Source organism: Amblyraja radiata, chromosome 32 (genome assembly GCF_010909765.2).
Source record: "Amblyraja radiata isolate CabotCenter1 chromosome 32, sAmbRad1.1.pri, whole genome shotgun sequence".
Lineage (NCBI taxonomy): Eukaryota > Metazoa > Chordata > Chondrichthyes > Rajiformes > Rajidae > Amblyraja > Amblyraja radiata.
This window is the reverse complement of record NC_045987.1, coordinates 675488-688897: the sequence shown is the minus strand read 5'-3', so window position 1 is coordinate 688897 and position 13410 is coordinate 675488. Positions and strand designations below refer to the sequence as shown.

Genomic DNA, 13410 nt, shown 5'->3' with positions numbered 1-13410 from the left:
TGCAGGACGGGGCAGTGTCTGTAACTGGGTTTATCACCCTCTGAATGGCCTGTCGCCTCATTAGACCAACACACCAGTGACTGAATGAAGCTCCAAACTCGGGGAGGGTTAATGTTGGCCCGTGTGTGGCTCTGGTCCCCACACTGCGGGAAGGATGTGGAGAGATTCACCAGGATACTGCCTGGACTGGACTTTATTAACTGTCAGGAGAGGTTGGATAAACGTTGATTGTTCTCTATGGAACGTCAGAGGCTGAGGGGCGACCTGATAGATAAATGTCATGTAGCAGAGGGCACAGCGTTAAGGTGAGGGGGAAGGATAAAGGAGATGTGTGGCCAAGGTTTTTACATTGAGTGTGGTACAGTCTGCCAGAGGACAAAAGCAGTTACATCAGCAATGTTTATGAGGTATTTAGACAGGCACAGGAACAGGCAGGGTATGAAGGGGACATGTGCAGGCAGGTAGGTTGGCATGTTGGCTAGCATAGACCGAGTGGGCTGAATGGCCTTGGTGGAGACATGTGCAGGCAGATAGGTTGGCAACATGGCTAGCATAGACAGAGTGGGCTGAATGGCCTGTTCCTGTACTGACCTGTTGCGTTGCAATGGGGTGGGAGCAGTGCCGCTAGAAGTTAAGCTTTAGCGCTCGTTGTCAGAACTAGGTGAGAGCTGGTGACTACCTTGGTTTAGGAGAAGTAATCTGGTTAAGGTTCAGCTAGTTTCCAGGTAGATCTAGACTAGTTTATCTGTGTGTCAGTGGATGGAGAAGTAATCATTCAGGGCGATCGATTAACCGATAGATGGGCTGGTTGTCCAACAATGTCGGGTTGGTTGGTTAATTGATTTGATGTTGGCCAGTTTAGTGAGTATCCATGATCTACCAGCCAGGGTTAATTAATGCAGATGGAGTGGAGTGAGTGGTGTTGGGGCTATTGATTGTATCGGTGGTATCAGTGATTGTGTGTAGTGGCAGTGACAGAGGAGGGGTCTGCATTGGAGAGAGGGGCTGGTGGTGGACTTTGGATAAAGTGATGTGAGACATCTGACCCACTGCCTCAGTGTGCATTGTGTTCAACAAGATGTGGGAGGAAACGGGAGCACCCGGAGGAAACCCACATGGTCACAGGGAGTACTTGCAAACTCCACACAGACAGCACCCGAGGTCAGGATTGAACCGGGTGTACCTGATGCTGGGAGGCAGCAGCGCTACCCGCTGCGTCGCTGTGCCGCCCAAGATTTGAATATTTCAATGAGGTTATACTGTCTAAACTCGGGGAAGGCACAGTACGGCCCCTTCATTCCAGGAACCAGTCCCGTGGACCTTTGCTGCTCACTCCTCACTAGGGATGGAGACTGAGCTCCAGATGTGGTATCATGACCACCACTGACCCTTCCTCCCCAGACCCCCCTCTGCTTCTCAACGCTCCACTCACCGTCCTCAATATTTGCGCAGTTTGTGAATGTTTTGTGACAGATGTTGAATTATCTGAACACTGACATTTAATACTATTCTGCACACCAAAGCAGATAACTTCTCCCACGTGGTTCTCTGGCTGCCTTACTTCTGCCTTTGGGATAACCAGCCCATCCTTCCCTGCACACATCACAAACTTGCATATCTCACTGGCCCTTTAGCCTGCGTAAAGACATGGGAACAGAGGAGACAGAACTATTTGGCTGATCCATCTCAGCACCAGATCCTTAATTCCTCTTATATCCAGGAATCTCTCCATCCCTCAATGACAGCCTACAGACCCCTCCCTCCCCAGTAGACTATTCCAAAGGTTCCACATTGGCCATTCTGTTGCCCCTAGTTCTAGAACATCAGCAAAGAGAAAATCCTCCTCACCCCCCCACCACCCTGTCCATCCTTGTAAACAGTGTACATGTCCATGAGATCCCCTCCCATTACTTTAAACAGAGGCCTAGACGACTTTTTAAATACCAGACCCAGTAACACAGCTGGTCATATCTTTGCTGCCCTTGCTCTGTAACAAGCAGGTCGTGTTTTAGATGGAGTCTAAAGTTGTCCACAATAATCGAGGTGAGGGTTTACCAATGCATTCCATAATATAGAAAGACATATTTACTCTTGTACCTTGTCATGCAGCAAAGTCTAGTGTGCCATTTGCCATCCATTACACGCACTATCCCTGCATGTTAGGCTTCAGTGCCTCGCACAGAAGTACGTTTCCCCATCTGTCACCATTTATAATATACACAGCTTCTCATTTTTACTGCCATTAATGTCGTTTGTTCACAGTCGACATTCTGACATCGATCCCTGACTTATTCCAATCAGCTGTTCTAGCAGCTTGCCAATTTATTGCTATCCTTTATTTTCTGTATATAGATCTTCTATACACACCCATCTGTCATTCTTTACCTTGATCCCAGGACTTTTTATGATGTGGCTTTTTATCAAAAGTCTTTGTGAAAAGACAAAATCAACCACAATCTTCTTCTTCCACAATCACATCCTTGGTTTGTGTAAACTGCCATGAATCTGAAGGATTTAGCAGAGGCAGCACCAGTGGTATCTCTGCATCACTTCACAATGCCCACACTGGCTAATCCGATTCCAAAGGGCAGGACTGCCATGGACCAACGTTCCACAAGCTTTGTTCAGCGTTTGACATCTTACTCTTCCAATGGCCAAGGGTTCTGCTGGCAGCCCGGAGGAGAGGCTGCTCGTACTTGGGAGCTAGCTCATGCTATCCAGTCAAAGAAGATGATACATGAATGCAATCAAACCTTCCAAAGTGCACAGATATAGGATACAACATTTAGTGCAAGATATAGGATTCAATTTCAGTTTCTAGTGTCTAGCATTCATAGTTTCAGTTTCTAGTTCCTATGATGTTCTAGCTCGGCATTGTACAGTAGAGCAGTGTAGTTGTGTGGGAGGTGGGTATAAGGCCCTTGCGTTACAAATGTTGACAACACAAGACTCAAGTTGCAGCTGGAGACTAAGATTGAAGTGTCCTCACTTCTGGCGTGGAGGCGACGCAGAGTGACCGTTTCCATCAGCTTGTAGACGGCCTAGACTTTAGCAGCAAGGCTGTTGGAGGAGGAGAGGTGCAGCACTGCAAGGCTGCAGGGGGAGGAGAGGGAGAGATATATGGCGGAGTAGACTTGAGGTGTCCACCAGTGGTGGGGTCACAGTTTACCTGTCCTCAGGATACAGGTGTAAGGGGAGTAAGGGGAACCAGAGTAGATTAGGATCCACGATCACTCTCGACTGGCAGCTTGTGCAGGCCACCTCCATGCCTGAAGCAGCTCCCGCTGTTGCTCTTGGAGTTGTTCTGCGATGAGCCTCTCGATGGAGGGAGTCCACACTACTCAGTGTCCAGTGTTCCTGCGGCCAACGTGACGGGACCCATCTGTCACTACTGCACGCACGCACGCACGGCTCTCTCCTGGATGCTGTGGTGATGTTGGCATTTCTCAGCTGCCCATGTACTCTTCTCTGCCCACACATGGGAGATGAGGCCATGAAGTTGTGTCCGAGGATCATCACTGACCGCTTGGACACCTACGTAGGGAATCATCACACCAGCTGACGGCAATGTCACTCCTCCTTCTGGGCGAGAGGGGGAGAGAGAGAGTGCGGGACAGTATGTGTGTGTGTGTGTGTGTCAGTGCAAGTGAGTGTGTGAGAGCGTGAGTGTGAGTGAGAGAGAGAGAGAGAGGGTCCACTGATCATGTCAGTGATCCAGTGTAATGAGGGTTTGGTGATCCTGTGGGTTGAATGGCTGTCCATCCCACAGGGTTGTTTGATTGTGTGATTCTTTATTGTCACACGTACTTGTTACAGTGAAATGTTTCTCCCATGGAGTGAGGGATGAGTGAATGAGTGAAGGGAGGGGTCTGGAAGCTGTCTGCACACAGATCTCAGAGCAAATCATCATTCAAGATATATTTATGAAAAGTTCTTCAAAACACTCATCATAATGATCATGAGCATTTCCTGTGAAAGAAATCGCCAGATGCTGGAACTGTGAAGCCAACATTACTCGGGAACCCCTCCTTCAGAACCTGGAACCCAGTTCCACATGGGACAATGCATGGAGCTTCTGGATTTACCTGAAGACGGATGGGTTTTCCTGGCCCAGGTGTGCGAGTGAGGAATGGCAGCCATGTCACTGATGGGCAGCAGGGCAGGCAGCTGGAGGGTTGTAGTCTTGGTGCTTCTGGCTGTGGATGAACCAACTGTGCACGAGCCCGTCCACACACTGATAGAGCTCAGCAGGAGTCGCTTAAAGAGAGAGAGAGCAAAGATCATGATTGGGCCCGCTGTGCATCATGAAGCAACCCAGATATCAGCTTCCGTTTCACAGAGTGCTGGAGTAACTCAGCGGGTCAGGCAGCATCTGTGGAGAACATGGATAGGTGACGTTTCACAGAGTGCTGGAGTAACTCAGCGGGTCAGGCAGCATCTGTGGAGAACATGGATAGGTGACGTTTCACAGAGTGCTGGAGTAACTCAGCGGGTCAGGCAGCATCTGTGGAGAACATGGATAGGTGACGTTTCACAGAGTGCTGGAGTAACTCAGCGGGTCAGGCAGCATCTGTGGAGAACATGGATAGATGTTACTCCAGCACTTGGAGTCAATGAGGGAATACATGTTCCTTGTATAAAACCCTTCTAATTGCAACTTAGTGGGCCAGCACCTCGTTGGATCGGTACATTTACACCAGACCCTGGCTATTGTGCAGAGAGTGACTCTCCTCCCGATACCCAAGCACCTTGCACTGCATGCTAGGCACCGATAGACGCCTGTGGGAGATTTCACTCGCCTGCGCTGGGACAGCTAAACCTTGTCAAGCTACTCAACACCACTATCTAGTTTAGTTTATGGTCACATGTACAGTGAAAAGCTGTGGCGATACGGGATCCTGCAATCTTTACCCCCTCCAGTGGCTGCGATATGTACTGCCGTTGTACATCTCACCTGCTCCCACAGCACTGCCCAACACCACCACCTGCAGGTTCCCCTCCTGCTCACACTCTCTCCTGATTGTAAATACAACGCCAGTCCTTCATCCACCCCCAGCAGTGGGAGAACTGCAGCAGCTCATGAAGGCAGACACCTACACCTCCTCCTCAGGGGCAAGTCGAGGCAGGAGATGGTGCCTATGTCAACAACTTGCCCACGTGACAAGTACATCACTAAAATCAATGTCATCAGTCATCCCTCTCACCACAGCGTTGGAATAAGACACCTCAATTGATCAATGGGTCAGAGACCTGTCTGAATGAATCAGGCAGTGAGAGGGGGAGAGCGAGATCTCCTTCACCACTCTGTCCCACTCATCCAAAACAAACAGATTACAGAAAATACTGGAGATACTCAGCAAGTCAGGCAGCAGCTATGGAGGACGAAAGAGTAAATGTTGCTCACCATGACCCTCCCCCACCCCCCACCCCCAACCCCCCACCACCCCTCTCCCTCTCCCCTCCCCTCTCTCCTCTCTCCCTCCCCACCCCACCCCCTCCCCTCCACCCCCCTGCATTAGACACCCCTCACTGAGGAAGCTACACTTCTTCCAACTGAAGAGAAATTCTCTCAGACATAAATCACCCTTCCTGCTTCACCAAGGGTAAACCATTCCTCCCTGTGGACGGCAGGGATTGAACGCTCCTCTCCGCAGCTGCAAGGGCTGGAACGTTGTTCAGAACCACTCAACATCACACTGGTGTACAGACATAGCTGGTGGCAGTAGGGGCTGGCTCTGCAGGGTACCCACCCCACACCACTTGCCCCCCCCCCCCCCCCCCCCCCCCCCGCATCCACCCGGTCCAGGCTCACCGGAAACACAGAGACGTCTCAGCCAGCAGAGGGAGAAGGGAGCTACTGCAAGTCTCAGCTGTGGTCCATGTTACCTCGGGCCCAGAGCACAGGCAGGGTCACGTTGGCAGCAAAGAGGTACTAAAGCACTCACAGCCCACGCCTTCTCAGCCCAGTGCCACAGAGGTGGCCAGTGTACCAGAGCCATTCGCACAGCGCCAGCTCACACCAGCATCACAGCAATAATATCATGCAGGCAGTGGTATAGGCACGCCAACCTTACTGTGACAGCACAGCAAAGCCAGGCTTCACGGCCAATGTCATGGACCCTTCCAGAGCCACTGACATGGTCCCACAGAGCCAGCCTCACGGGGAAGTGCCATTGTGTCCATATCACCCAGGCATAGCCACTCAACTATCCACCCAATGAGGAGCGGTTTTTATTTGCAAGCTCCAGTGTTACGTACTGACCCTGAGGAGGAGAGAGGGTTAAATTGCTTACTACACGTCATTTTCAACTGTTTTATAATATTCTTCTGTGTCTGCATATTTTCTCTGTGCACATTACTCATCAGAATAAAAAAAGGAACTTTGAAAACAAGGACCATCATTCGTATGACAGCAGGCGAGGACCAAAGGTATATTTGCATGTAGAATGCACGAGCCCACCAATCTTAAACTAACGGAGTGACCGAGCCACAGTCACATTATGACCCATGAGACTGTTCTGGTAGCACGCTGTTAGTTTCAAACAGATTCTTTGGTTTGTCAATGAGAATGGTTAAAGAACATCAGTCGTCCTACCTAACCAAATCTGGTCATAAGGACACGTGCATGTTGATTAAAGACTAACTTGCAAGTTTTAGAACCAAGCCATGACTTTTTCCTGAGACTTCAAATCCCTTTAAGACGCTATTTTGTTTTTTTTGAAAGAGCGACCAATTCCTTGTCAGGTTGAGATGCACTTTCCTGGTCTCTTCTACTCTGCCAGCTGCACGCGTCCTTTTTTGGTCTTGTTCTATCTTAGTTTGCATGCCCAGTCCAGACAAATCTGTAGCTCACTCTGGCTCCAGATGGGGCCAAGTTCTCTCATCGCCTTTAAGTGATCTTTGCTGGAGATCAAAGGCATCGTTGGTGGAAAGAGCCTGCAAAGGAAAGTATTGGACAAGTCGTGTAGTAATTCTGAATCCCTGCACCAACTACAGGCTGAGAAGATCCTGCAGTTTGAACCAGGCACCACAAACATGACATCCATGCTGCTGGAAGCAAAGGATTTGGAGGCAAGAGTCATCATTCTATCTGCCAAGTAAGTGTGAAACCACTCTGAAGCAAACACACCCGCCCCGCCACCCTGCTCTGCACCCATCTCTCATTCTGGATACTCTTCACGAGGCGGTGACCTGGTGACCTGCATCTTCCAGTTTCCCATTCCTCAAAGCCGGTCCGTATCCAGTTCTGCTTGCCCCGTCTCTGCCAAACCCACTGTGTCATCGCACACACCACCCGCACAAGCCACACCACCCGCACAAGCCACACCACCCGCACAAGCCACACCACCCGCACAAGCCACACCACCCGCACAAGCCACACCACCCGCACAAGCCACACCACCCGCACAAGCCACACCACCCGCACAAGCCACACCACCCGCACAAGCCACACCACCCGCACAAGCCACACCACCCGCACAAGCCACACCACCCGCACAAGCCACACCACCCGCACAAGCCACACCACCCGCACAAGCCACACCACCCGCACAAGTCACACCACCGGCTGTACAGGTCACAGCTTGCACATCGTCCCGCACACTACCCCAGCTCAATCACCCAACTTTCTCTTTCCCTGTCCTGACAGAGTCTTCAACTTGAAACATTAACTCTTTCACAGATGCTGCCTGACCTGCTGAGTGTTTCCAGCAGTTTCTGTTTGCATTTCAGATTTCTAGCATCTGCAGTTTTTCGTTCCCATTAGTCAGGGTTCCACTCAGTCCCGTCCCCCTAACACGGGCAAATACGTCCAGTTTAGATGGGGCATCTCGGTTAGCATGGATGAGATGGGCAGAAGGGCCTGTTTCCATGCCCTATCTCTCCACAATTCTATGACTGTAGAAAAAGAAGAGAAGGAAGGATTCCAGAACGGACAAGTGAAAGTTAGGGCAGATCATTGAGTTCTGTTTGATTGCAGGAAGCAGCTCCGAGACTTCCATCAATGCACAAGACAGAGGCAAGGGCTGGGGCAAGGGCACTGAGGGTGGAGGGGGGGGGGGGGCAGGGGCAATGGCACTGAGGGGACTGACGGGGGGGGGGGGGGGGGCAGGGGCAAGGGCAAGGGCACTGAGGAGAGGGGTCTCACACAAAGTCTTGAAGATGACAGAGTGAACCAGCATCTAAACTTCCTTCATTCTCCGGTGTGGTTTACAGGAACCTGGAATACATGGGTCACCTCATGCAGAAAGGTTGGGCATGATGGGCTTGTATCTGCCAGAGTTTAAAATAATGAAAGTGGACTTAATTTAAATATATAAGGTCCTGAGATGTTTTGACAGGAGAGCCAGAGAGGATCTTTCTGCTTATGAGTGAAACTAGATCAAGGATCACTGTTTAAAAGTAAGAATCTGGTGTTTTGGGCGGAGAGAAGGTGACAGATTTCCTCCTGGTGATCCGTGAGTTGTAACTCTCCACACCAACTGCTGGAAACAGGCGTGGAATATTTTTACGGCAGACTCTTGATAAGCAGTGAGCCGAGTCATTTGCTGTGGGGCGACTGGAATGTGGAGTTGATGCGTCTGTATGACAAGTGACACTATGCCAAGACACACTGAGGAGGTCAGGCAGAAACAGAGTTAATGTCTCAGCTCAGGAAGGTTCAGGGTGAGCTGCTGAGTACTCAGATCTCTGGCTTTTTCTTCTGTTTGATTTAAATCCTTAGACATTTTGTTCGACAATTCTGGTTACATTATGATGACAGAGAAAGGGAGAGAAAGATTCACTAAATTGAGGTGTGGCTAAGAAATGGGAACCAGCAGATTTTGTGGGAAGTTGACATTTCCCGTTCCAGGAATGCCTGGCTAGAAGGGTGTGTGGAAGTGGGGAGCAGCCTTGCAGGGAGGCCGCAGAGAGGAGGTTGATTCCTAGAGAGGGCAGTGAGGGAATGGGAATAGACGTGTGCCTGCAATGTCCTCATGGGTCAATCGTCCTCCATTAGAGAAGATACTGAACCTCACTGACCTCTCCAGTCACTGTGTCCAAGTGGTTAAAACAAGCCGCCTGTTGTGTTCTGATGTTGTGGAGAGGAGGTTCACCGTGACACACGGTGGTTGTGCACAAAACCTGACCTCAAATGTTAACCTCTTCCTCTCCCCCCCCCCCCCCTCCAGTGAAGACGATGCCGTGACTATGTACAAGACCGCCACCCTCCTCAACATGACCGGGCCTGGTTATGTCTGGCTTGTTGGAGAGAGAGAAATATCCGGCAGGGCCATGCAACACGTTCCAGAAGGTATGGCAGCACGACACCACTCTTGTGCCCTTCTCTCTGACATCCCTTGCATGAATGATCATGTTGCCCGTGATGTGTATCCAGCCCACCGTCTGTCTACTCCCCCCCATCCCCTTTGTCCCCCCGCTGTCTCCCTGCTGTCAGTGACAGCCAGTGCTGATGCAGGGACACACCCAGCTCTGGTGGTTTGCTTCACTTCCAGGTGTGATTGGCTTGCAACTTATCGACGGTAAGAATGAGACTGCTCACATTCATGATGCGGTTGGTATCGTGGCTCAGTCCATCCACGAGCTCTTTGAGAAGGAGAACATCACCGACCCTCCCAAAGGTTGTGTGGGAAACACCAACATATGGAAAACTGGACCTCTCTTTAAAAGGTGAGTCTGCACCTGTAACAATGCACCGTGGCAGCCACCGTGTACACCCGAGTGCATTGTTGCCCGTGCACTACATTGTTGCCCTGCACTGCATTGTTGCCCTGCACTACATTGTTGCCCGTGCACTACATTGTTGCCCGTGCACTACATTGTTGCCCATGCACTACATTGTTGCCCATGCACTGCATTGTTGCCCGTGCACTGCGTTGTTGCCCGTGCACTACATTGTTGCCCGTGCACTACATTGTTGCCCGTGCACTGCGTTGTTGCCCGTGCACTACATTGTTGCCCATGCACTGCATTGTTGACCCTGCACTACATTGTTGACCCTGCACTACATTGTTGCCCGTGCACTACATTGTTGCCCGTGCACTACATTGTTGCCCATGCACTGCATTGTTGACCCTGCACTGCATTGTTGACCCTGCACTACATTGTTGCCCGTGCACTACATTGTTGCCCGTGCACTACATTGTTGACCCTGCACTACATTGTTGCCCGTGCACTGCATTGTTGACCCTGCACTGCATCGTTGCCCGTGCACTGCATCGTTGACCCTGCACTGCATCGTTGCCCGTGCACTGCATTGTTGCCCGTGCACTACATTGTTGACCCTGCACTACATTGTTGCCCGTGCACTACATTGTTGCCCGTGCACTACATTGTTGCCCATGCACTACATTGTTGCCCGTGCACTACATTGTTGCCCGTGCACTACATTGTTGACCCTGCACTGCATCGTTGCCCGTGCACTGCATTGTTGACCCTGCACTGCATTGTTGCCCGTGCACTGCATTGTTGCCCGTGCACTACATTGTTGACCCTGCACTACATTGTTGACCCTGCACTGCATTGTTGCCCGTGCACTACATTGTTGCCCGTGCACTGCATTGTTGACCCTGCACTACATTGTTGACCCTGCACTACATTGTTGACCCTGCACTACATTGTTGCCCATGCACTGCATTGTTGACCCTGCACTGCGTTGTTGACCCTGCACTGCATCGTTGCCCGTGCACTGCATTGTTGACCCTGCACTACATTGTTGCCCTGCACTACATTGTTGACCCTGCACTACATTGTTGCAGCTGGGCATTAGTCCCACCTCTACCACTTTGTCCCATTGTTATTGTAAACTGTTATCAAGGTGTGGGATCGGATCCGAGGCCAGCTTTTATTGCCCAATCCCCAACACTATGTGAAGGCAGACAGACACAAAGTGCTGGAGTAACTCAGTGTGTCACGCAGCATCTCTGGAGGAAAGGAAAGGAACAGGTGACGTTTTGGGTGGGAACCCTTCTTCAGATTGAGAGGAGCACTGAGTTACTCTAGCATTTCGTGTCTATCTTCAGATAAAACTAATTGGGTAAAATGGCGCAGACCACAGCTGGCCGTCTGGCTGTAGTTCAGCTGCACAGCGGAGGCTGCAGGAGGTAGAGCTGAATGTATTATTCACCTGGAGCTGCCGTGACAGCACCTGTCCATGTCCAAGTAGGGCCAGAGGCAGCTGCTGATTGCCTGGCAGTGGGACTGTTCCTGTCGGGCAGTGATCCAGAGGATCTGTGATCCCATGGGCCAGGGATCCATTGATCCATTGGCCCAGTAAGCTCACCAATCAATGCTCCTGTGGTACAGGGATCCAGTGTGTCTGTGATCAGTGGGATGGCAGTCCTGTGATCCCTTGATGCTGTGGGCCAGTAATTTTGTCTAAGAAACAACTAGACAGGGACATGGGTAGTCTGAAGAAGGGTTTCGGCCCAAAACGTCACCTATTTCCTTCGTTCCATGGATGCTGCTGCACCCGCTGAGTTTCTCCAGCATTTTTGTGTACCCTAGGGACATGGGTAGGACAGGTTTGGAGGAATATGGACCAAACATAGGCAGGCGGGTCTAGTGTAGACGGGGCACATTGGTTGGTGTGGGAAAGTTGGGCCTGTCTCCACACTCTATGACTTTATGATCTACGATCCCTTGATGCTGTGGGCCAGTAATCTCATAGACCTGTGATATATTGGGCCGGTGACCCAGGCCACCAGTGACTCTAGTTCTCCAGCTGCCGGGACAGTGGCGCGTGTGTGAATGTACGCATGGCTTTGGTGCAATTGCTAAGATGGTATCCATGTGTCTCCACAGGGTGCTGCTCTCCACCAAGTACCCAGAAGGCTTCACGGGACAAGTGGAGTTTAACGATGAGGGAGATCGCAAGTTTTCTAACTACAGCATTGTGAATGTGCAGAAAGGAAAGCTGGTGCAAATTGGAGTTTATAACGGCACCAACGTACGTATAATCATCAGCCCAAGCCCACACTAGTGTCGTCTGTCATGACTGCAGCCGTGTGCTGCTGAGCTCCGGGGGGTGATAGCTGTCGTCACCCTGTCACTTATTGTGTTGGACATGGTGTTATCCACATTATTACCCGGCTGCTGAGAAATGTCCATTTTGGTTTTCTAGAAGATTTGCCTTGCTATTTTGTTTCTGTGTCAAGGTGGGGCAGGACCTTCAGAGTAAATGGCAGGGCTCTGGGTAGTTGTGGAGCAGAGGGATCTAGGAGTACAGTGACATAATGCTTTGGCAGTGGTGTCACAGGGGGGGGGGGGGGATAGGGTGGTGAAGGGTTTCAGTACATTGACCTTCATCAGTCAGGTTATGGAGTATGCAAGTTGGGATGTTGTGTTGTGACTACATCCCGATGGGAAACAGGAGGGCTGGGAAGACATTGGTCTGGCCATTGCCACTGGCTCTGCTGTGTTTGTGTCTGTAATACTCTCCTGATTCTGCATTTGGTCCATTCCACAGATTCTGCTGAACGACAAGAAGATCATCTGGCCAGGCAGCGAGTTAAACACTCCCAAAGGCTTTCAGATGTCAACAAGGTTAAAGGTAAAGACTGGCCAGAGTAGAGCACAAGCCTCACTTCTCAGTTGGACCAGCAAAGTGTGCAGCGGGTAGTGCTGCTGCCTCCAGTCACCCTGTTCAGCACTGACCTTGGCCGTTATCTACCAGGGGGTTGCACGTTATCCTGTGAACATGTGGGTTTGCCCCGAGTGTTCCGGTTCCTTCCACGTCTCACAGTTGTGCAAGTCAGTGTGTGAGTTGGCTGCTGTAAATGACCCTTGGGGCAGGTGGTCACTAGTATAGTGGTCGTTCATGCTGTGGTCATTAATGTACAGGTCACTAGTGTAATGATCACTAGTGTAGTGGTCACTAGTGTAGAGGTCGTTCATGCTGTGGTCATTAATATACAGGTCACTAGTATAGAGGTCACTAGTGTAGAGGTCACTAGTGTAGAGGTCACTAGTGTAGAGGTCACTAGTGTAGAGGTCACTAGTGTAGAGGTCACTAGTGTAGAGGTCACTAGTGTAGAGGTCACTAGTGTAGAGGTCACTAGTGTAGAGGTCACTAGTGTAGAGGTCACTAGTACAGTGGTCACTAGTGTAGAGGTCACTAGTGTAGAGGTCACTAGTGTAGAGGTCACTAGTGTAGTGGTCACTAGTGTAGAGGTCACTAGTGTAGAGGTCACTAGTGTAGAGGTCACTAGTGTAGAGGTCACTAGTGCAGTGGTCAGTAGTGTAGAGGTCACTAGTGCAGTGGTCGCTAGTGTAGAGGTCAGTAGTGCAGTGTTCAGTAATGTTAGTGACGAGCTGGAGGATGCATTCACTAGTCACCAGGTACATTCTGTCAATTGAGATGAGTTCTGTGTTTTGTGTCTGAGATTTATAGAAGTTGTCACTGACACACAG

General features: G+C 50.6%; 1 protein-coding gene across 8 annotated transcripts in view; it reads left to right on the top strand.

The window, feature by feature from the left end:
• grin1 (glutamate ionotropic receptor NMDA type subunit 1) overlaps nt 1–13410 on the top strand; it is a 70767-nt gene that overhangs the window by 23793 nt on the left and 33564 nt on the right. For 5 of the 8 annotated variants that reach the window (XM_033049282.1, XM_033049277.1, XM_033049283.1 and 2 more), the window contains exons 4-9: nt 6367–6429; nt 6997–7097; nt 9171–9292; nt 9495–9669; nt 11803–11947; nt 12467–12550. In XM_033049282.1, coding sequence (XP_032905173.1) covers nt 6367–6429; nt 6997–7097; nt 9171–9292; nt 9495–9669; nt 11803–11947; nt 12467–12550 — 690 coding nt within the window. The remainder of the gene's footprint in view (nt 1–6366; nt 6430–6996; nt 7098–9170; nt 9293–9494; nt 9670–11802; nt 11948–12466; nt 12551–13410) is intronic. The other 3 variants (XM_033049284.1, XM_033049281.1, XM_033049279.1) reach the window with 1 other exon arrangement.